The sequence below is a fragment of the Gallus gallus genome, chromosome 4, assembly GCF_016699485.2.
Source record: "Gallus gallus isolate bGalGal1 chromosome 4, bGalGal1.mat.broiler.GRCg7b, whole genome shotgun sequence".
In the NCBI taxonomy this organism is placed as follows: domain Eukaryota; kingdom Metazoa; phylum Chordata; class Aves; order Galliformes; family Phasianidae; genus Gallus; species Gallus gallus.
The window spans coordinates 16,665,225-16,687,864 of NC_052535.1; the positions used below are offsets into that span (position 1 = coordinate 16,665,225).

At 40.8% G+C, this 22,640-nt stretch overlaps 1 protein-coding gene across 1 annotated transcript; it reads right to left on the reverse strand.

Moving 5' to 3' along the window:
* Nucleotides 1-1,296: 1,296 nt before the first annotated feature.
* Nucleotides 1,297-22,614, reverse strand: COMMD5 (COMM domain containing 5). The gene is made up of 7 exons (NM_001008465.2): nucleotides 22,431-22,614; nucleotides 19,011-19,171; nucleotides 17,908-17,936; nucleotides 14,131-14,181; nucleotides 9,995-10,090; nucleotides 8,144-8,219; nucleotides 1,297-3,933 (listed from the first exon to the last, which is right to left on the reverse strand). Exons 1-7 carry the CDS (start codon nucleotides 22,594-22,596, stop codon nucleotides 3,832-3,834), a joined length of 681 nt encoding a protein of 226 aa, NP_001008465.1. The 5' UTR covers nucleotides 22,597-22,614; the 3' UTR covers nucleotides 1,297-3,831.
* Between the last annotated feature and the right edge of the window lie 26 nt (nucleotides 22,615-22,640).

Below are 22,640 nucleotides of genomic sequence, written 5' to 3' on the forward strand. Positions count from 1 at the left end.
CAGCTCCGGGACTTCTCAGGAGAAACCAGCAAGGAGAAACCAGAAACCTCTGCTAGCTCCTGATACGTGTTGTTTGGTGAATGCAAGTATTGTGTGGGGTGTGCCAGGTACAGAGTGAACATTACAGCCACTAACTTAACAATACTTTAAAGCCAAGGTACTGCTTTACTTCTCACAGGCACAGCTGCACATCACTATAGAACACCTTGCTCCAACAGCCAGCTCAGCTCCGCAGAGAATGCCCTAGCAAAGACAGCTGCACATGCTGGAGGTACACAATCAATCTGCATATGCTACTTCTGTTTTGTTGTATGTTACATTCTGAAAGCATGGAGTGTTCCTATACTCACTTATGTAGATCTGTGGGTTTGGAACAGCAGTGGGGCTGCAAACCCCTACCTACCCGCATTGCTTGGGAGACTGAGAGCTGATTTATCTTTCACTTAAACAGAAGTTACAGCTAGGAGGTGACTCACTCTGCAAAAGCACATCTCCTTTCTATGATTTTTCTACAACAGGAGGTTTAATTTCTTCCTTTTAATGACAATGAGCACAATACTGGTTTTCTTCCAGCAGTTAATGGCTGGTGGAACAGTGTAAGAGCATGACTGCATTCTTCAGCCCTCTTCTGGAGCTATAATCTGCATCACACTCTGAGACCACAAAACCAGCGAGCAATCCCATTTCTTTCCCTTCCGATACACAACTAACCCAAATGTCACATTCCGACCTGCCGTCCTTCCTGACAGAGTTCCTTCTCTGCTGGCAGCAGGGATGTTAAAAACCATGTAACAAATAAAGCTGTTTTATACACAGGTGCTTGCACACTCTGCAACAGTCCATAGGTGAGAACGGTTTTGGACTGATGGCTGAGCCAATTGAAAAGAGGAGGCCTGATATTCCCTATGCCATAAAGGAAATTAAAGAAAAGCTGTAAAGGGGGAATTTACTATGGTCACTTGCCATTGTTAGAAAAATTACTAGAATCAAGATATTAAATACATCCACCATTTTAAAGAAATGCATGGCACCATCAAATAAAAGGACAAACAGAACTACACACCAAAACCAGGGGTTTATTTTTTCAGGGAAAACCATGAGTATAACCCAGGAGAGGTCCTTGTCACCTCCTGATCAAGTGATCAGCTTGACAAGACCTTGGGATGCACATAGCAAACATCCCATTCAAATTGGATCTTTCCATGTGTGATAAAGAACGAGGGATTCACACTGCGTCCCTGAAGCATAACCGAACCTAGAGTGAGCTGGGAAAGATCAGTTCTGCTCAGACATACCCAGAGTTTTAGAAGGTTATTTTTATTCAGTAATGAAATGACAATGCTCCCATGACAAGTTCGGTGGAATTCAAATTCCAGAGCATTTTGGTACCAAATCAAGATGTTTCAATGTTGAACAAATATTTAATACATAATTCACCAACTGGAAGGCTCATTTTATCAAAACTGAGGGACTATCTGCCATACATTCTCACCAGCCATTTTGGTGAAAAGATAATCTGTCAAAAGCAATGCTCAAATTAGCTCCTTTTGTACATAAGAAAAGCCCAAGTGTTTAAGTACCTGTCAGTGTGCACAGTAAACTACCAATAACAGCAAACTCCTGCATAATGCACAGCAAGACAAATGAGACTGTAAGGTCCATCATCCCTTCCAGAGAATGTGAGCATGCAGCCAGGAAGCACGCCCATTTTTGGTGCACATACACCACTGCTGTCACAGGAGAACTGCCAAACGAATATATTGTGTCTAGAACGTAAAAGTACATATTGATTCTTCTACGCTGCCCAATAAAAAAGTACTTTGCAGATGTCTTGAGCAATAGAATGCACTGTATGTTCACGTGGTGTTCCATTTGTCTTGAAAGACTTCACTAATAGCCTCAGTGGAGGTACATTCTCCAGCTGAAAGCCACGTAAAAACATAAGAAACATAAATGTTTTTTAAAAAAAAAGTTACAACAAGAGAATGTTTTGTTTCCCACTTTGTGATAATGTGTTTCCAGTAAAAAGTAGAACAAACTTCACAAAGCAAAACCAAAAAGCAAAAAACAAATTAATGCAATCTACAGTCCCCTTGAAGTTATAGGGGCTAATTTGTTTTTATTTGCTTTCCTGTGAGCTACACAGAGCAATTAAGGTACATGAATCAAACTGGGAAGTTGATAAGTGGCCTACAAAGACAGCAAACAGAACATGTGGCTTTTGAACAGTTCAAAATCACACAACATGTTTATATGAAACTACAGGACACTTCACGTATAGGCTTGTTAGGCTTTCAGGACTGCGACTATTCATGTGTCTGTACATTGGCAGGGACTTCTATCAAAGAAGACTCCTCTTAAAAAGCAGGACAATATCATCTTATGGCTAGTGTGATTTGTAAAACCCAAGAGCCAAGTTATTCTTTCCTACAAGAACACCTGTGGAAGTGTAAAAGCCTTCCCGAATCCACAATATTATATTCAGTAGCTTTTTTTTTTCTTTTTCTTTTTTTCCTCCTCCCAGGAATGAGGGTGATAAAAGCAAGTTCTACACAAAATGAACGAGACAAGTATGGGTGGTACTACTGAGATAGGCTTCCTTGGTAAGCAGCTAGAAAATCCAATGCTTAACAATTGTAGTGGCATACGTATTCTAGACTACCTGTGACAGGTGCATAAACCCTGTGCCAAGGCCCATGAGCTGTGCTATTTAGCTGTTCAGTCTCCATATCCTTATTCTTGGGGGAAAACTCTTTCAGGCACTGACTCAGGAATGCATTCCTTCTTAGCAAAGCCCTTTGGGACATATTTGTGGTCCCACTGAGTTTAAATGATACTTAAAACATATGCTTCCAGTTAAGAGAGTTCTTTCAAGCTTTACAAATGGAGCAACGGAGCCTTCAGCTCCTGCTCGATTATTTTATTGACCCAGGTATTGTTTGGATATACTTTCACCTCTGACTTTCATCCCAGGGGCTGTATAAAGCCTCCTCATCCTGGGGTCTGGCTTGTGACACTAAGGAGTATATTAGCTGTAGTGATGTACAATGCTACTGTCTTCTGCTGCTGGATATCATCACCATGCTAGAGATTTCTGCCCTATAGTAAGACTCAGACGATTCAGCTGACACACATGGGAAATATGTGAAACAAAGCAGGCATTCCCATTTAGAAATCTACAAGATTACTCCTGTTTAGTGCATACTGATCATCCAGGTAAAGACTTACACATTTCCTCTTCTGCAATTCCACTGAATTAGTTCAGTCCATGCTTCTTTCTTGATCTCCAGACTCCCACTTTTCTTCAAAATTAGCTTTTGAATATATGTACCTATACTTGAGTCAGTCACTTATCACGCAGTCAGACAGCAATTTTACTTATGCCAAGCTCAAATTCACATTTGTCACACTACAGCACGATAGTCGTTGTTGTATTCTTTATTTGACACGTTGCAGGGCTTTCTTCTGATATACACTGATGGTACTTCCGGTAGCAGGCTTTCAAAAATAATTAGAGTGATGAATCATAATCAGGAAGAAATGATTCTTACATTTAAGACAGTTATTTAAAAAATGTTTTGGTGAATCATGCAAAAAATGCTTGCAAATTGGATTATACTGTTTCATCAATACATTTTTTGTTTTTTTTTCTAAGTCTTAAGAAAAGAGCTTGTGCTTTTAACACTTGAATAGAAAAAAAATATTTACAGCAGACATAATAAATGCTACATTGCAGTTATAAGACAGGCAAAGTGGTGATGGTCCCATGCTTTACCCTTCACAAAATTCACTGAAGGTTTCACATCTGTTAACATCACAGTTCAGAAGCGTTCAGTCCTGGATTTTCAGTATGCTTCTTTTCTCCAAATCATTCATTTCCTTCAGGATAAGGGCTACGTTGTATCTCAGCTCCTGAAACTTTGCAACTGGCACCTGAAACAGAAGGTTCAGTTTAACAAGCATGATACACTTTAGAAACTCAGGGCAGGGCATGCCTATGGAGTGTCAGTCCAATCTCCCTTTAACATAAATAAGTAAAATAAATAATAATAATAAACACATATATATACACATTAGACTTAAGGCAAAAGGCTGCAGGTTAATAAATCTCACAGAAGCCATTTGTCTTCATAGCGTATGAATGAAAGGGAAGCTTCTGCTGCCAAAAAACAGCAGGTATCTCTTATATGTACCAGGAGCCGGATCTCGGTAACAATAAACTCTTGCAGAGTCCTAAGGCCCAATCCAAAAATGTTAAGTCCAAGAAGGTATTGTGAAACATGAAATACTCTAGGTGTTCTTCTCAGTTCCTGAAACAATGAGTTTTTTTTCTGATATTTCTTCATGTTTTAGAACAGTATAATAAACATCCATCCAGACCTACAAGCTAGTCTACAGTTTCCAAAGCAATTATTTCCTACTGCTTATTTCTCATTAAGAAAAAGAAGGGTGGTTCAGTAAATTCAGTCAGGGTTCATGATCTGTGGGCCTTTTAATTTGGACCCAGTTCTGTTACTAACGTCAGTCAAACCATCAGCTGTCTTTGTCTTTAAAGCACTTGAATGCTACAGCTAAAGAAGGGCCACCCAAGAGCTTATTATTTTTGCTTTGACATGAGAGGACAGAATTCAACCTGGAAAGCAGCCACAGGACATTCTCATTTTACACAAGAAAAGAAACAGATGTAATCACAACACTAGAAAAAAGTTATGGCAACTTAAGGATGGCCAACATTAGCTAAAGCCAGTATGACAGAAGAGCTCCTGCTAGTTGACTAGAAACCACAATTTAATTAACAGAAATTGCAGTGCTGACTTCAAGATAGTGCAACGCTCCATAAAGGAAACTTCCACTCCTCACTCATACAATGCTTGCAACTAACAAGGGAATATCAGACAGACTAATGTATCCAGTCATCACAAGCAATAGATGAATGTCCGAACCAGACTGGTGCAGTAAAAGTGCACAGAAAACCAAGTACTGAAACCACTGGCTTAGCTAGCTCAGGACCTGCCCTAACTCTCCACTACTATTTAACTCAGATGGGAACGTCAGACCATATACTTTTTTTAGGCTAAAGAAATGTGGCAATGAAAGAATTGCTGCCATCAAATCCCTCTTACAATGTGAGGTCGAAATTTTCAAATAAGCAAATCCAAAATATCTAACCCACATAAAGACATGCTACCCTGTCACATTCTCTGCAAAGTTATATTTATAGCGTGGCCACAACCATAAAAATTCTGATTATTTGGGTGAATTTCCTTTTGAAATGCCGCAAGGGGTATGGGAGACAATGCTCTGCGTATAAAAATCCAGTCCGAGATTTTATACTAGTCACTTTTTCAGATTAGTTACATCTCAAAATCAAGCTTCCCTGCTACCCTTGGGTGCCACATTGAGGTTTCATGGATGTCAGCTAGAAGAGATTCAACTGGATTCAATTTCTGAACAAATGTATATATAAACATGACTTACAAAGATGCTTACATGTCTCAAATGCAAATTCTTTGAGCCTGTACACTTTTATGTAGGCCTCAATAAATATTCCATTTGCAAATGGTGCACCCAAAACAAGAGGCTTCCAGTTTAGAAAACTTATTTAACTTATTTTAAAACTTTAATTCAACTAAACGGTTGTATCAGGTGATACATACACGTCGGTGGAGATGAGTATAAAGAATTAAATTGTCATTTATAAGTGAATATTACCACAAAAACCTATTTAACTAATGAACACAGCAGTTTTCCATTCAAACTGAATACGTTTCCCTATCTCACCACCTATCCTGGTTAAAACCTGGTTTTACAAGGGATTAATGGTGAGTAAAGGCTACAGTGCAGAAGAGGCCTTATAGCTGTGTGCACTAAGTTTACAGTTAGTTTCAAAGATTAGACTATTGCTTAAGAAGCTAATGAGATAATATCTTCAAAGAGATGACAGCCTGAGAGAGCAAAAAACAATGTGCTGCAATTCAGCATTGCAAATGATACAAAAGTAACTGGACAAACTGATAGCAGGCACTTGTTTAAGCACAAGCTTCAGAGCTAAGGAGATCAGCTTTTCAAAGGCTAAGAGGTAAAACCAGGTTATAGAAGTATAACGTTTCCTCTCTGTGGATCATGCAAATATGGCACCCATAAGTTATGATTTTACATGGATGAGACTCACTGAGGGTTGAGAGGAAGTGAGAAGACTCACAGACTTTCCTGTGCCATTTCAAGCTTGAGAAGCCAAATGGAAGGAAGTATACAAAGCACTGTTAAGGCCGTTCTGAGAACACATCTGAGCACAGGCATAGACTGAGGGGCAGAGATTAACACGAAGTCCAGTGCACAAATGCCTGTGCCTGCACTGGTGCAGCCCCAGGCTGTTCTGCAGAGCACTGGCTAATTTACTCCACTTTGTCTACAATGAAGACACGCAGCTCTTTGACAGAGTCCCTTGTCACTCTGCCCACTGCAGCAGATATCAATCATGTGAGAGGAATCCAGCATCTGATTTGCAATTTCCAGATTCAAGGGAAGATGTATGAGGAGCAGCTGAGGCCCCTGAGTTTGTTGGGCCCCGAGCAGAGTGGGCTGAGGGGAGGCTTCGTGGCAGCCACAGCTCCTTTCAGGGAGCAGAGGGCAGTGTTGAGCTCTGCTCTCTGGGTACAGCAACATACATACCACAAAACTCAAAACACTTCAGTTCTCATTTGCTTTCTAAAAAATATTCATTGTCAGAAACACACTGTGCTTAGAAAAACAAAACAAAGCTTAGGAGATCAATCAGGACAACTTCTTTCTGTGACATACACTTTCTAAAACTGTTGATAATGGGATAATCTTCTCATTGTATCATTTTACACAATCCCTGTTGGTTAACAGGACATCTAGTACCTGTTGGAATGCAAGAAAACTGAATAGATGAGGACTATGCTTACCTGCATTTGGTTTTCGATCAAGGAGCTACTACTATCTGCAGGAAGATCACTCATCATAGAAAAATCCTGTTTACAGCCAGATCTTTGGTATTCAGATCTTGGCAGCAGCAAAAAGCTGACTTGAAAAGCGAGGCATACAATTTGCTATCAGATATCTGCACTTCTGCATGCACCAGGCAGGCGCACCAACACATCTCCACCACAGACTAAAAGCAAAGCCCCAAATCATAACAGCTAAGAGCATGTGCTAGCATTTATTAAGCGAAACTCATCATGCTGAGAAGAGTTGACCTGAAGTCCAAGGTATCACTTAAATTCCATGGATGATCTCAGAGAGGGCTAACAGACTGCTCTGAGAAGGACTATCCACACTGGGGTCAATCTCATCTTCTGTGAAGTAAAACCCCCAACACCTGGCAATGTAGCACAGAGTTTATACCTTCCTCAACAGCTGTATTGTGAAACATTACACTAAAATCAGTCCAACTCCCTGAGCCTAGAGTGCTTTGGTACTTCTTCCAGACTACTACTAATACGTGAACTGAAGCCAGAATCTTTTAGGAGTTCAAATGTGACAATGACTGTTATGCATTGAACTCCTATGTGCACTACCATGTTATTTATAGAACAAATAGCATTCCTTTTCAAAGGTTAAAATATAGAGTTTTTTTTTTTTTTTTTGCAAGCCCTTACATATAGCATCAGAAATACTGCCACTGACTAATCCTGAGGTAAAAAACAAATAAGCTTTTTACTTTCTTCCTAGCAGTGAGATCTGTGCTAAAGAAAACAAAACTACCTCTGCAGAGAAGAGAATGTTTTACCAGGCAGGAGGTTTACTAGTGCATCATATCTTATATAAACTACCCTAGTAATTTTTCTCCTCTAAAAAGCCATCACGAGGTCTGAAGGTTAGAGCTGATGCCAAAACTATAATTTTAAAACAAACTAGGTGTTATGCAACAGTACTTTCCAGTAACTAATATAACTAATATTCCTGTAACAAATGAGCTCTCAGCCAAATGTGCATAGGAACAAGGTATGAAATGACTTTGGTTGGCAATCAGTTATATATTGTATGTGGTTGCAGTGGACATGGAAAAAAGCAAACCGATAATGAACTGTTTACAAAAGTTTTAATGCTTTAAATAGTAGTTCAACTTCCTAAAAAGAACTTTAAGTGCTTTCTTTTTCATTTGTTATGGCAGACTTACTTCAAAGCGATGAGCTGTCCCGTCTGAAAGCTTCATCAGCATTAAAATGGATGGTTGAAGAGCACGGGCCAGTGAACTGCAATTATTTACATTATTACATTACAACAATAAACATGAGCAGCGTGCCAAGTACACCATTGTACAATAACGATTTAAGATGTTCCCCATTGGCTTTACACGAGTCATTTTTACTATGTTATGTACCTGGCTGCCCATAAAGTCATGGAGATGGGAGTCCTGTCAAGCGTACCTCACAGTACACACTAAGTTTGAATATCTTAATAACAGCAAGAAAATGTTGACAGTAGGATTTTCATTTTCCACAAACTATGACAGGCATAAGAGTTGACCAAGTCTGGCTAGCAATAATGCACTTTTTTTTGTGTGTGTGTGAAGTTTTCTATGTTGTATTAACTCTTTCCATCCCTTCATTCTTTCAACTGCCATCTCATCTGAGGAACCAAACTCCCCCAGTCTTCATCCTAAATTTGTGGGTTGCTATTTATTTTACATGATGACCCAAAAGGGGAAATAAGTCACTGTTGTGCAGCATTCATCAACGGATGCTGCCAAAACCTGCTCAGGTACTGACAGGTGTTACAGCCAGAAGCCATGCCCCTCCACAGAGGCTGCTGCTGGATGACAAACAAGAATTCTCATGGGGAGGATGACTGTAAAGGAAAATATGAAGGAAAATAGAAAAGGGTAATGCATTGCTCCTTTGTTGTTTGGAAAACAATCATAGGATTTGCCCGAAGCTTGCAAGAGCTGTGCCTGAGGATATTTATCTGTACATTTTGTTCTCTTACAGGTACAGATTTTTCTGCATTGTGATACCTGTGCGGTGCTTACAGCACTGCTCATCTGAGAATCACTTGAACTTGTAGCTTGTGGCCACCACAATTTTCACTTAGGAGACCTTTTTCTTGTTTTCAGAAAGATTCTCCCCAGTCACTTATTGTTCTCTCAACTATGTCAGCAGTGAGACTGAACCCTCTCTTAGATCCTGCAATGCAGGAACACAACAAAAAGTCACTCGTGCTAACAGTTTCAGCTACTGACAAATAGTGGATCATCTAATTTCTTTCATCCTGGTTAGTCTTGGTGAGACCGAAACAAAAATCAGGAAAATCACAGGTTTCTACTTCCTGTCTGACCAAAGATCCATCCCTTAACTGCCTCTGCTGTGGCAGATAGCAAGAAGTCACTCACTGCAGGCATAGACAAGATGATCACACAGAGGCTTTTATTCTTGTTTTGTGAAAGAAATTAGGAGGCAGGTCAATGACCAATTGCAAAACTACGGCAGTGTTGCTCTTCTGAAGCCTCTCTGTCAAATCTACAGCAACAGATATGTAAATAGGGTATGGAATTTTATTTAACACAGACTAAACATAAATGATAGCCTACTTGAGAAGCTGAATAGACAATTTCCCTCCCTTTCTCCAATGAAACTGAGAGCCTGGCTGGCTGCTTGTGGCTCAATCTATCTAATTGCTTCCATCATCAGGGAGGACTGTGAAGTTGTATCAGATCTATCAGGTTTTAAAATAATGAGAGACCAAAACTTGGAGTTAAATGATTTTAGCACAGGAGTTTTAGAGAGTAAACAAATAAGCATAAAAAAAACATCGCTAGCAGAAGATGAAGACAGCAGCCTGTTGGTGAGTGCATGTAACTTTCTGCATATCAACTGACTTACAGTGTTAAAAAAAACCCTCTGTATCTTACCATTTAATGCAGTAAGATACACTTTCAACACTGTTAGCATTTTAGGAAGCACAGGAAGTCAGTTTAACCTTGGACAAAAATCTCTTCAGTGGCCATGCAGAATTCTTTTTTTTTTTTTACCTTGTGGATATAGCTACGTCCACTCTCCACTTGAAGTCCTGGACATTTGGCAGCCTACTTGCTTGCATCAGAGCTGTGCCTTCAGAAACAGGACGCCTATAGAGCAAATCACAAAATGAGAGGCTGAAATGCAAATTCACAAAAGCAATGACAATCTAAAGGGAGAATAAGATTCCTCAGAACAAACCTGTCTGGAACTTGTTTCTTGTAGATTTATCATCACATAGAGAGATTTCATGGAATGGTTGAGATTGAAAGGTTATATGGTCCAACCCCCTGCTCAAGCAGGACTACCTAGAGCAGGTTGCCCAGGACCATGTCCAGGCATGTTCTGAATACCTCCAAGGAGGGAGACTCCACAACCTCTCTAGGCAACCTGTGTCAGTGCTCAATCACCCACACAGATGACCCAATGGGTCTGAATGAGTTGAGGGTTTAAGACGGCTGTACTGAGATTACCTATTTTCCTTATGTTTAACTGCTATTGCAGCTGTTAAAAAAAAGAGAGACAGTGCTATTCTGTGTAATTCCAGTAAACTCAGGTCATTACAGATTTTAGTAAGAGTCATTGTGGTGGCTGGCCTATCTATTATTTCAATTCTCATGCGACTGTAAGGCATAGAGAAAGGGACCTACAAATATATCTTCACATAAATCCAGCAGGAACAAGCAAGCCGGAACAGAAGACAGATGACTCAAGCCACAAAGCTGGTCTAAGCTCACTCTGCTCCTTCAACAGAAAGCACCCAGTATTAGCTCACAGCAATGTTTTAAATGTAATGATATTAGAGTGTACTCTGAAGCACATTTTAAAATAAAACCACACAGTGGTTCTTGCTAATCCAGCATATTTTACAAACTCCAACTTCCTTATGTAATATACAAGTCAACCCCAACACAACCTTCATGAGTTCTGTCTAGACTACTGTTTGAGAAGACCCAGACTTTCTTTATTGCTTATATTACAGGAAGAATCAGGCTCATCAAGTCTCAGTTTCATTCTGTGAGGAAATATAGCTGACGTCAATTAAACTTCAGGTGGTTGACTATCTTTAAAATTTTAATAGCATCTTAAACTCTAGGTAAGTTAACAAGCAAAATCTAATACAAAGACATAACCACCACCCATTTTTAGATATACAGAGAGAATACGTTCAGAATGAGATCATTCAGCCAGTCCATTAGGAGGACAGACTGGACTTAAGTGTTACTTACATTATTATTATCATTATTTACTTATTGCTAAGTATCCCATGTCTCAGGTAGTTATTTACGGTACATTTCAAAGCTACTCCAGCTAAGGGCAGGATAAGAAACATTACATCCTTTATCCATGGGGCTAGACATAATCTAATTACAGAGTTTACCTCAGAGAGGAATCCTCTCTGAACAAATCAGGGACTGTAGGAACTTGGACTCTTTTGTGCAAGTGAGCTGGTCCTTTTAGAAACTGCTGAGAAAGATTAATGATTTGATAAGGTACCAAATACGGATAGGCTAAGATCCTCCAATGCTCTTGCATTTAGCAAAAGCAACATAAGAAAGAATGCATTCTTTTTTGGGGGGCAGTGCTGGTCAGAAGTGACATACATCCCAAACGGTACAACAAAGTAACGAGCAGAGAAAATAGATCAGCTGGTTCCTACACACTGTACAGTACTGAACAGGAAGTAGGTCACACAGCTGGGTGCAACCATAAGGAGTCACAGTCTAGAATGGTCATTAGCAGGATTAAACAATAAGAACAGGCCTTTCCCTCAGTGCTTAAATTGGGAAAGGCCTAAAAACAGCCACGCTGCTGCTGCATCCTTAAGACACGCTAACTCCCTTCAATGGAGGACAGCCCATTCAGCATAGCAGCAGCACTGGGCACAGAATGAGGAGGGGTAACAGGAAGATGTTACAGTTAGCAGTGACGGGAAAGATCAGCAGTGCCCAAACGGATTGTTAAATTATGGCATTCCTGTGGCCAAAATGGACTGCACTTCAATACCAGCCCCTCAGAGCCACAGTTTTTATAGCTCAGATTCAGCTTCTGTCAGCACCTTCTCAGGGTGGAGAGGATTACAACTGCAAGAATCCTGTAAGGCTGACAATATGCATAGTTGTCAACATACACACAGGTATTACAAAAACCCTTAATCAAACCATCAACTTCCAAGAGGAATAGCAAAATGGAGCAGAAGACGACTCAATGGACCTTGAATCTACAACCTATGGAATATAACTACATTTCATAAAATCTCTGTGCCAACAGCTGCAATACACTGTCACCACGCATACAGTGCCTAAGAGAGAAGTTAGAATGAGTAAAGCAATACATATCAATTACAGAACACCCAACATGGTATGCCTGCTGACAAGAACATCACCTGCTGAAGGATGCAACAGAGCAATTGAAGATGGAAGATTTCAGAATTTGGAGCAGTAACTGACATAACAATATCAAAATTGAAGACAAACTTGGGATGGGTTGTGATGCACGCAACTATACAGCCCAGCAAGCCACTGAACAAAGAAAACATATAAACTAGTATGCGTCAAATGGCACACAGAACGCTCACTCCTGAAGAAGCTAAAGCTATGCTATCTAAAAAACATGCAGTACATTTACTATAAACATTCAAAGTGGGGAAAGTTATGGCTATGTTGTCTCTTAAAAAGAAGTTTTAATTTCATATGCTTATTTTATGGTGTGAATGTGTCAAGTTTTATTTCCCTTTCAGTTTATATAGTTTGATGGAACTATGGAGACACAGAAATAAGAATATTTAATTTCCAGCACTTCAGAGTTGTTGTTTAATGAATAAAATGTCAAAAATAGGATAAGATGCCAGAAAAAGTATTGAAAACTCTGAAATTGATTTTTCTGGGTTATCTGGCTCATACTGAATTTTTGATCAGATGCTATTGCTTAATACTTCTTTTATCATCACAGTCATATATATTTACAATTCAATAAATATATGCATGAGTCACTACTACACTTAAGATTATAAAAGCAGATCTGTCTAGAAATCAAATCTGAGGTGCTCTTCTCTGATCTCAAAACACAGAGCAAGATTACACTGGATAAACACAGCTTCTGAAATGAGAAAAAGCTAAATTTTCTAGCATCGTGATTTCACAGTAGAAAACAGACAATCATGCATGCTTCCAATGACATCTAAATTTAACTTCTCCACTGCAAACAATATCTCCACTTTGCAACCATGAATTTTGCATTCTTTCACACCTATAATTCAAACAGAATAACAATGAAAATATGAGAAGGCTGAATTTATTTTTTACCCCAAGAACCATTCATTTTAAATCAAGATTTTAAACAAGAAAATTAAAAATACTTTAAATGTTGGTAGCAGCACTCAGACCCTTGTGAGGGGAAGTGAGATACCACAACGATGATTGTCAGTATATCTGAAACAGCTCTAGGTTGGTGATGTCATGCGCTGAGTGACCTCACCTCTCAAGGAGGAAAGTTCCACATATGCAAGAAGTTCAAGCAATTTCAACATACAGAGGCAGATAAATATAATTGAGTAAAGAACATATGGAAAAAAGGGAATCCCTCTAAGGAAAAGCAAAGAGCCTTCTCAAGAAGTTTCAGATTGGTACACAGTCTGAAGGTAAGGAGGTATATTGCTTGGTGAATGAGTAACAGCTAGCAGAGCAGATGATATCTCATATATATCAAGTCACTCAGTCTGAATTCAGCTGTACATTAAGACATGATTAAATGCTGTCTGAGAAAGTTTCTACAAATCACAGCATGCAGAAGGACACTCATAGCTTGTTTCTCAACAAAGCAAGCCTTTCACTTTTGCTCTAACTTGCAATGATGATGATGATAAGAACACTTAATTCTGCAATTTACTCTTCATCCGTAGGTAATGATGCATCTTACAGAGGATACAGAACGTTATAAAAACTGGTGACGATCATAGAAAAAAAATGGAAAAATGGCATGAAAGCTACTTACTGCATACAAACCCATGAATGATAAATATTTATACTGAATCCAAATAATGGGACAAATCTTCCTCTCATGAGTTTAGAGAATTTTGCTGTTTCTTCAACAGGCCTGGAATATGTATATCTGCAGGGTTGCATAATACATGATACACAAAAATACTGACCTGTTACCAAAGACAATACTGGAAAAGTCCGTGATGAAATCTTCTGGTATCCTTAAAAAAAAAAGAGCAATAGAAAATAGACAAGTGTTTTGTAACCACAAATATATGGGCTTAGATGCAAAAACCTATTGCGGAACACAAAAATAGTATCAACATTTTCCATTTTGCATTGCTTAAAATTGCCATCATCTCTTATGTAAGCACTTCAGTATTGACTCAGTCTATACTCTCAGGAGGACAGGCTGTTTTTACAAGAACCCTAAAAGCTGTGCTACAACTTCCTGTGCTACCTAAAATGGCAACAGTGAGTTCAGAAGAACCCTGTATTTACCTAATTTCTCTCAGTAAAGAAGTTTTACTGATGGTTCTGACAAGCGCAGAAGGCAGATGGACAACACAGGCTTATAAACATCCCAAACCTATACGCTTCATTTCATTTTCACCTTAAAAGTGCAGTGAAAAGACAGAATGACTCGTTCCCTTGAAAGTAAAAACAGAAGCCCTTGTAGCTAAGAGTACTTACAAAGAGGAACAGATCTAACATGAGGGAGACAAGGATAAATTTGATGAGACCATTAAAACAAGCTGAACAGGCTAACTCACTCCATCTGCCTTTTGCACTCCACTACTTTACCATTTCTGTGATGCTGCTGCTGCTTTACAAATAAGCTGCTGTTGATTTCAAGTTCAATATATCAGGCTGTGAGCTGCAAAGACTGCAGAGCAAACATTATCCATTAGCTGCCTTCGCACATAGACAGTAACCTCCTACAGAGAGGCACGCTGGACAAGTGGAAGAAGTAACTGCTTCAGCTGCCACACTCACAACACGAAGTATGAATCAGTGCCCTGAGACATTATTCACCACTGCCTTGAGATACACAGCAGTCTATCAAAGACAATCAAAGCAAACAAAGAAGTTACCTGTCCTAAAGGGCTTGTACTGTGGGGAAAAAAAACAACTCATCAACTCACACAGTGGGAAAATGAAATGGCAGTTATTTGAGTTTGAATCCTTTTAAGAAAAAGTGGGGTTTAAACAGGTTTTTAAATAGTACCTGGATAGAATTGAATTCATACCAGTAAGCCAGTCAACTGAGGCAAACCAGAAACTGAGGAGGAGAGACTAGACTGATTTTTCAGTTACGTGTCTCTCCGAAGAGATGAGTTTCTGCAAGCATTACCTATACTACCTGTGCAAGCACATCACTTAATCCATCAAATAGCCTCTGAATGTAGCAGAAAAGCTGAAGAAAGAGGCTTATAACACAATTGCTATGATAACTATCATGATACTTGTTTGACTGTAAGACTGCAAGTTACTAAAGTAGAAGCATTAACGCTATCTTTATGCTTGCGTTATTTTTGCCCTGCAGTTAATGATTTTGCTGAAAACTCTGTTCCCAACTCAAGCAGCTTATCACATACTAAGCAGTTTAGACACAGAACATAGCGCAGCTCAGGCCTGAGCTACAGGTGGTAATCAGTATTCAAAGGAACATTCTGAGAATAAGATGTACCGTAAGGATGTCTCAACCCCATGTTATTGTCCCGAGCCACAAAGTTATTAAAGGAAGGAAAAAAATAATATCCAAAATTTAATATGATTTCATTCTCACTGGTTGAGTCAGTCAGGACAAAAAAATATGGGCTATGGAACGGCAACCCTATGAAACCAGTAGTACCGATCTAATTCATCACAAATGGGCATGTTTCCCAGCCTCTCGCTTTCCAATAAAACTAGAAGCCAATACCAGATGCATCACCAGAACTACAAGACTTTATGGATGGAATTAGACAGGCTAATTCTCAGCTTCACTGAAAAGAACAAACTAGAATGCATGAGAAATGAAAACAGGTAATCCAGCTCAGATCTCAATTCTCTTTTGCATTTGCAAAGAAAATTAAAATAAGAAATAAGTATTTTTCTGCCTTCAAATGCAAACTACCTGCCCAAACACTGGATGCCAATAACGCTAAGACACTGCTTCACAGTTAATTACATGTATTCTTCATGCATATGATCACAGGATGACCTGCAGGAGTCATAGCATGGGGATAAGTGTCTGAATGTAATTAGTAGATGCAAACATTTCACATTCAGCCCAGTTGTATTGGGAAACATAGAAGATGACATTTCCCAGAAGAATCAAAGGTGCTGAAGGTCGTAGCATTTACTAAGTGTCATAACTTGAGAGTAGAATGAGCTGTTTACTCTTCTGCAAGCTCAGCCACAAGGTGAGGAGAACTACTCAAGAGAAAAAAAAGACTGTCAGAGTCCAAATAACCTCCAACAATCATGGGAGCATATAAGCCACAGTGAGCAGCACATAAAACATGAGTGCAAGCAGCACAAATGCAGATACCTGAACTACTGCTGCTGTATCAGCTGGGTTAACCAGAACAACAAAAAACAAAAGATTTAACAAAATACCACTGAGAGAAAAAAGACTTTATTTTCATGTGTAATCCATAAAGTTCAAAAAACAAGTACAAAAGTGGAAGGCATTAAAGCACGGTCAGATGACAAGGACAGGAATCTTTATTTCTGGATACAGGGTACACAGCCAGCTCAGCCAGTGACTTCTGACAATCCTGTATACCCACTTTCTCCACTGTTCAATAGAGGAATATTCACCCATCCCCAGAAAACTGCCACAGAGCTTTTGGAGCTCTTCATTATTCCATAATCACATTGAACACATTCTGTGTGCACCTCAAAAAAACACCAACTTCCACTGGACCAAAAGAATTTCATCAGTTTCATACTGACTGACTTTAACCTGGGTGTGAACTCTGCAAATGTGCTGGAGGAAGCTTGCCTTTTAGTTCACAAGACAAAAGGAAAGCCAAACTCCAGCTCTCTGCTTCAGACAAAAATCAACAAACAAGACACCGTTCAACATGGCCTTGATTACAACTCACCATCTGCATCCATCTAAATCTGAGCTACCTGAAGTTGCTCATAAAAAAACTTATGCTTATGACTGTTCTGAGGAAGAAGGCAACCTGCAGGCTAATGGATAAATAAGGATGAGAAAAGAAGAAAGTAGAAATCCCTATTTCCTAGATAGCAATCAATGCGAAGCAATGCAAAGAAATGTAGGAAATTAGTATTTTAAAATATTTGAACCTTGGTTGGTGCAGAAGTTTCTCTAGAGGCGAAAGCATCAACTGCTGCTATTCTCTTGTTACAACCAACTATAGAAATAGGAAAAACCTATAAAGATCATTACTATCTCACATCCGGCTTCTGGAATACGAACTTCTATTCACAGATAGCCTGAACAGACTGATGTAACAAATGTTATGTTTTGCTGGGTAACTGGCAGAAGAGATCATAGCTGAACAAGGTGGTAGGATTTCTTGAGTGTTATATCACTGGCCTTTCAAAGTAGAAAAAAAAGTAGGGCAGTTTCTTAGCTTCTGAAATGTTATCACTATCTTCCCAAACATGTTAAAAAATATTGCAGGGCAAGGTGGGGATGGCAAAGAGAAGGTCACTCACATTTGCATAACCTACATTACAGACTAAATTAGACCAATCTCCTCAGCATGCAAAATTTACTGCTCATGCTCAGTGCTAAATCAAGTCTTACACAACACCTGTTTTTTCCTCTGGCTTTGTATGACATTTGGCAACAGATGCATTATGTGTTATTTACAAGTAATTTCTATACCAACTTTGTAGTGTAAAAAAGTTGACTTGGGAAGGCAGTTACATAAAAGTTAAGAAAAACAAACATGGAAAAAAAAAACGAGCATTAACAAGCATACCTGAGCTCCTTCAGGTCTTCCTTAAAAACCTAGAAAGACAAAGAAGGTGAAATTTTACAGGACACAGTCATGAAAGATTATTTCTTACCAAGTGAATTAACAGTAGCTACTTGCTTTCTATCTCTCACCTGGAAGTTTTAGTCTCAAGTGCCAGTAATTTTGAAATGACAGATTACTCATTGGAAAGAATTTCCAGAAGCATTCAATTAACTAGTGAGAAATTAATTTTAAAGGCCTAAATCTCTCGGAAGAAAAATGTTCTGAAAGCTGCATCCTGGCCATTTCTTTCATGTGGCTATTCACAACACTATTTGTCTTTAGAGTAATTACACAACCTTATTCTCACATATGCTTTGCAGTAACTTGTTTAAACTACGACAACGCAAAGGCAGTGGCAAAAGGGCACTGTCTCACTATTTCCTTCAATATGTGTTTTCCCAGTATGCCTGGGTGAATAAGGACACAGACTGTTAACTCGAGAGTGGCGTCAGAAGCTAAGAAGAGGTTCGCTCACATAAAAATAAAATCAGAGAAGTGTAAGGTAATATAATATAAAAAAAAAGAAAACAGCCATGAGTCAGGACCACGGCAGGTGTACACTCATTCACAGAGAACATCTATAGCATAAACAGAAATAGCACTTTCTCCCAGTTCCCACTATATTGTTCTGACCATAGCTCCTTCCTTCCCTTACAGTAGAGCAATGACGACAAAATTTATTGCATTTGTTTGTCTGTAAGGGTAAACAAAATGCAGAGTATATGTGAACACACAGGGTAAGAAAGAGAGTTGATGCCAATTAAATAACACTTTGCAAAGGTTTCTTTAGGAGTTAATACACGTGCATAGTAAACAAGATGCTGAAGCAGAAAAAGATACAGTAATCTCTTTCCCATAGATTTAACTAATACTCTTCTGAAAAGCTCACTGTAAATCCATACAACCAAAAAAACCTCTACGTTTCTAACAGTTTCTTCTAACTGCTCTAACTTAGAACAACATTTTCATGTGGAACTCCTCACTCTGGCAAGCAGCATTTAGATGGTAACTCACACGTGGCACAGCTGTAACTGATTAAGGCTCCAGGTCCTCCCACAACTTACCTCTTGTTTGAAAGTTGATAAGGGGAGTCTCAGTGCTTCTCGGAGAAGGGTATACATGCCAGAAATGAGGAAAGCAAGCTGCTCTTCGGAGAGATCGGTGCTTTCTGCAATCAGCTTGACAGAGTCCTTGCAGTCTTTTCCTTCCAATGCATTCACAGTGACTGTGAATATGAAAGCAGTGCAAGACCCCTTTAAAAAGTGGAAGACCTGGAGATAGTGAACAACTCCTATACCCATGGATTTCACTTGCTCAGTGTGCTGACATTTTTCCAGATACGAAACTATCATTTCAAGTCACTGTAAAGACATCTATGTGATCATCCTCCACTACAGGTCAGTCACTTTATGAAGATAACTTCAACATATTAAGCTTTTGCATTTTGAAACTGAAGACGTTTTAACTGTAGAATATGTTCCAGTGGGATAATGGATTAAAGATTAATAAAAATTCACTGCTCATGTGTTCAAGTCTGACTTGAGCTTCTATCATTAAAATTGTTCACATTGGAAGTCTGCTAACAACTTAATTACAGTTCTTTTACACAGGTTTGAAAGCACTAAGAGAGTAGACAATTCAACATTGTTTTCCAGCTTTCCACATAATTTATCTTTCAGTAGCAGTAGAGCCTAACAAGTAAAGAGCAAGGAGGCAAAATGAAAACCTTCAAGTCTTGTAGCCTACACAACAATACAAGCTTTGAGGGAAATGTTAACCCACGTAGCAATATTACATACTACTAACTGGTGTGGCACGTCAAATTCAGTGATGAGCCCTGAACTGCTCACATGGCTGACTCAGTTTGCCCAGCGCCATCACACTGCACATTTCACACAGATTAGCTAGGATTGGCACTAGCTCCTTGCCCAGTTTCCCATGTTGTCTGAAAAAGGCTTTGCTTTAAGACAAAGAAACTTCCTTTCAGAAGAGGAAGAAGATCCAATTTACTGAAAAAGCCAAATGCATATCAGCACTGAGGCCTCTTTACTACATTGTGTGCAGAGCAGGACCAGGTTGCTGACTACTACTCACCCATTTAAATACAGCTCCAATTTGTCTAGACAGCTTTTATGACAATATGTCTTCTTTCTACAGACCAATCTTAACAACTGGTTAAAATCTATGTCTTCTTTCAAAAGCAACTCACTTTGCCCTAGAATACAAGACTTTTTTTACTCAGAATAGTTCAAGGAACTCAGAAATATCAGCTGATCTAGCATTTCTAACAGTCAAATGGAGGGAGAACAATCCAAAAAACATCCCAAAGAAGTCCCTCTGCTAAGCCAATTGCTCCCAGTAGATGATACATGAGGTCACAAACTCCTGTTTTAGAAGAGCCTACAACGCTGGATAACCCTGAGATAATGGTGTATACAGTTCTTATGTCTTTAACCAACCAGGCATATGAAGCACCACCTGATTTTTTTATTAATTATTATTTAGCGATAAATTGACAGCAACAGCCTCAAAAAGACAACTTGGTGCAAGCACCAGAGCAATTTTGACATAGCCTGTTGAAATCCATCACGTCTTCAAAGAGCTGCAGCGTTCTGCAAGCTGTTAATCACAGACCAGCAAGAACAGAAGACGCGTGGATACCTCTGCCAGCCCTACAGGAGCCGGCGAGCCCACGCTCCCCGCAGCGGCGGTCACGGGCACTGTAATGACCCCATACGGCACTGTTTACTTGCCCTACCCTGAGATCCGAAGGACTGTTTGCTCCCCCTAGGGTAGCAAGCAGGTATGGCACACCAAAACGTGGCTGACAATTTCAGCCATCCCGCACAGCGTTTTGAGGGACGGTCAGGCTTCCGGGCACTGATAGAAGTTTTCGCTCTCCATTGCCCAGCACTAGGCAGCAAATACAGTTCCACATCTGCAGAAACTTCTGTTCCCAATACTCCTATATGTAGCTTTATCGCGTTCAGTTGCCATAAGGAAATCCTGGCTACACTGCTCCATTACTGACAATATGCAGTAACACTTTTAGAGACTTAAACAAAACGTGCCAGCTACCAGATGCTTTGGGTTCCTATTGACTAAAACGAGGAAAAAGCCTGAGAGGCAATTAGTAGAAAGGACGATCACAGCAGGGTCACAGCCCTACCAGCATAGGTTAGGGGCTGACCTGCTGGAAAGGAGCTCTGAGGACTTAGGGTTTCTGGTAGAAAACAGATTGGTCAGGAGCCAGCAGCATGCCCTCGTGGCCAAAAGAAGGCCAATGGGACCCTGCGGTGCATTACAAAGAGTGCAGCCAGCAGGTCAAGGGATGTGATCCTCCCCCTCTGCTGTGCCGTGGTGAGGCCACATCTGCAGCACTGTGTCCCATTCTGGGCTCCTCAGTGCAAAAAGAGAGTCCAGTGAAAGACCACAGAGGTGATAAGGGGCCTGAAGCATCTTCCTTATGGGGAAAGGCTGAGAGCCTAAAGTTCAGCCTGGAGGAGACTGTGAGGAGATCCCCTCGCTGTTTATAAATGTCATAAATACATAAAAAATGCAAGAGTCAAGTTGATGGGGCTGGGCTCTTTTCAGTAATGTGAAGCAACAGAACAAGGGGTAACAGGCAGAAACTGAAACACAGGAAGTTCCATATGAGCATGAGGAAAACGTTTTTTACTTTGAGTGTGGTACAGCCCAGGCACAACTGCCCAGAGGGGTGTGGGGAGGGTGGGGGGGGTCTCCTTCTCTGAAGATACTCAAAGCCGCCTGGACATGTTACTGTGCCACTGCTATAGGGAACTGCACTGGGGGGTTGGCCTGAGGGAGGCCCTGAGGTCTCTGCTATCCCCTACGGCTCTGTGATTTTGATTCTGTGTGATCTCACCTCAGAAAGCCACAAACATGTTCTGCTCTTCTGATCAGCTTGTCCCTTCAGTTGTTCTGCCATCATTTAGCACACAAAAATTTGCTCAACTGAACAACTGAACAAGTACAAAGGAATGCCCAGTTTTGGCGGTGCAGGTGCCTTGAGCAAACCTCACTTTTCCTGCAGAGAGAAGCCCTGCAGCAGCCATGCAGTGCGTGTTCAGCCCTACAGCCTCAGCGCCGTAACAAACACCTTCCCGCGCGGGTCATGACCTCTCTGGCACACGACGACCACCTTCCTGGGGCCCGCGGCCTCCGTGCAGCTCCGCAGCCCTCGCCCTGGGCTGCAGCCAAGGGACGATGAGCTTGGGCGGCACCCACTGCTATAGGCGATTCTCGTGGAATACAGAGAACTGTGGAATACATGGCACCGAAACGCAGGGGAAGACATCGGGGCACGGCCGAGCACCGCAGCCCGGCGCAGAGGAGGGCATAGCGCTGCTTCCCGCCACCCCCGCGGCTCCCTGCGGTGCCGGCCGCCGAACGGAACCCCCTTCCCTGCGTCAGAAGCCCTAAGGGCGGGCTCCGGCTGCCGGGCGAACCGCACTGAGCCGTACCTTTCAGCAGGCGGCGGAAGGTCTCCTTGCCTACTTCCTGCAGGCCGCGGGCCATCGCCTCTACCTCGGCCGGCACCCGCGGCCCCAGGAAGCCTCCGCTGCCGCCGCTGCTTTCGCCGTGCCCGTAGGCCGCTCCCGCCGCCTTGCCCACCGCCACCGCCGCCATGGCAGTGCGGCCCCTCCCGGCACCCCGGCACGCCCCCACGCGTG

Bases quoted from the DNA above. Each gene is read 5' to 3' on its own strand.
- COMMD5 (NM_001008465.2), bottom strand. From the start codon at position 22,596: ATGGCGGCGGTGGCGGTGGGCAAGGCGGCGGGAGCGGCCTACGGGCAC. The intron at 17,937-19,010 runs GTAAGTTGTGGG...TTGTCTTTCTAG, and splicing joins TATCAACTTTCAAACAAGAG to GTTTTTAAGGAAGACCTGAA. The intron at 8,220-9,994 runs GTAAAAAAAAAA...AAATAATTGCAG, and splicing joins GACGTAGCTATATCCACAAG to TTCACTGGCCCGTGCTCTTC.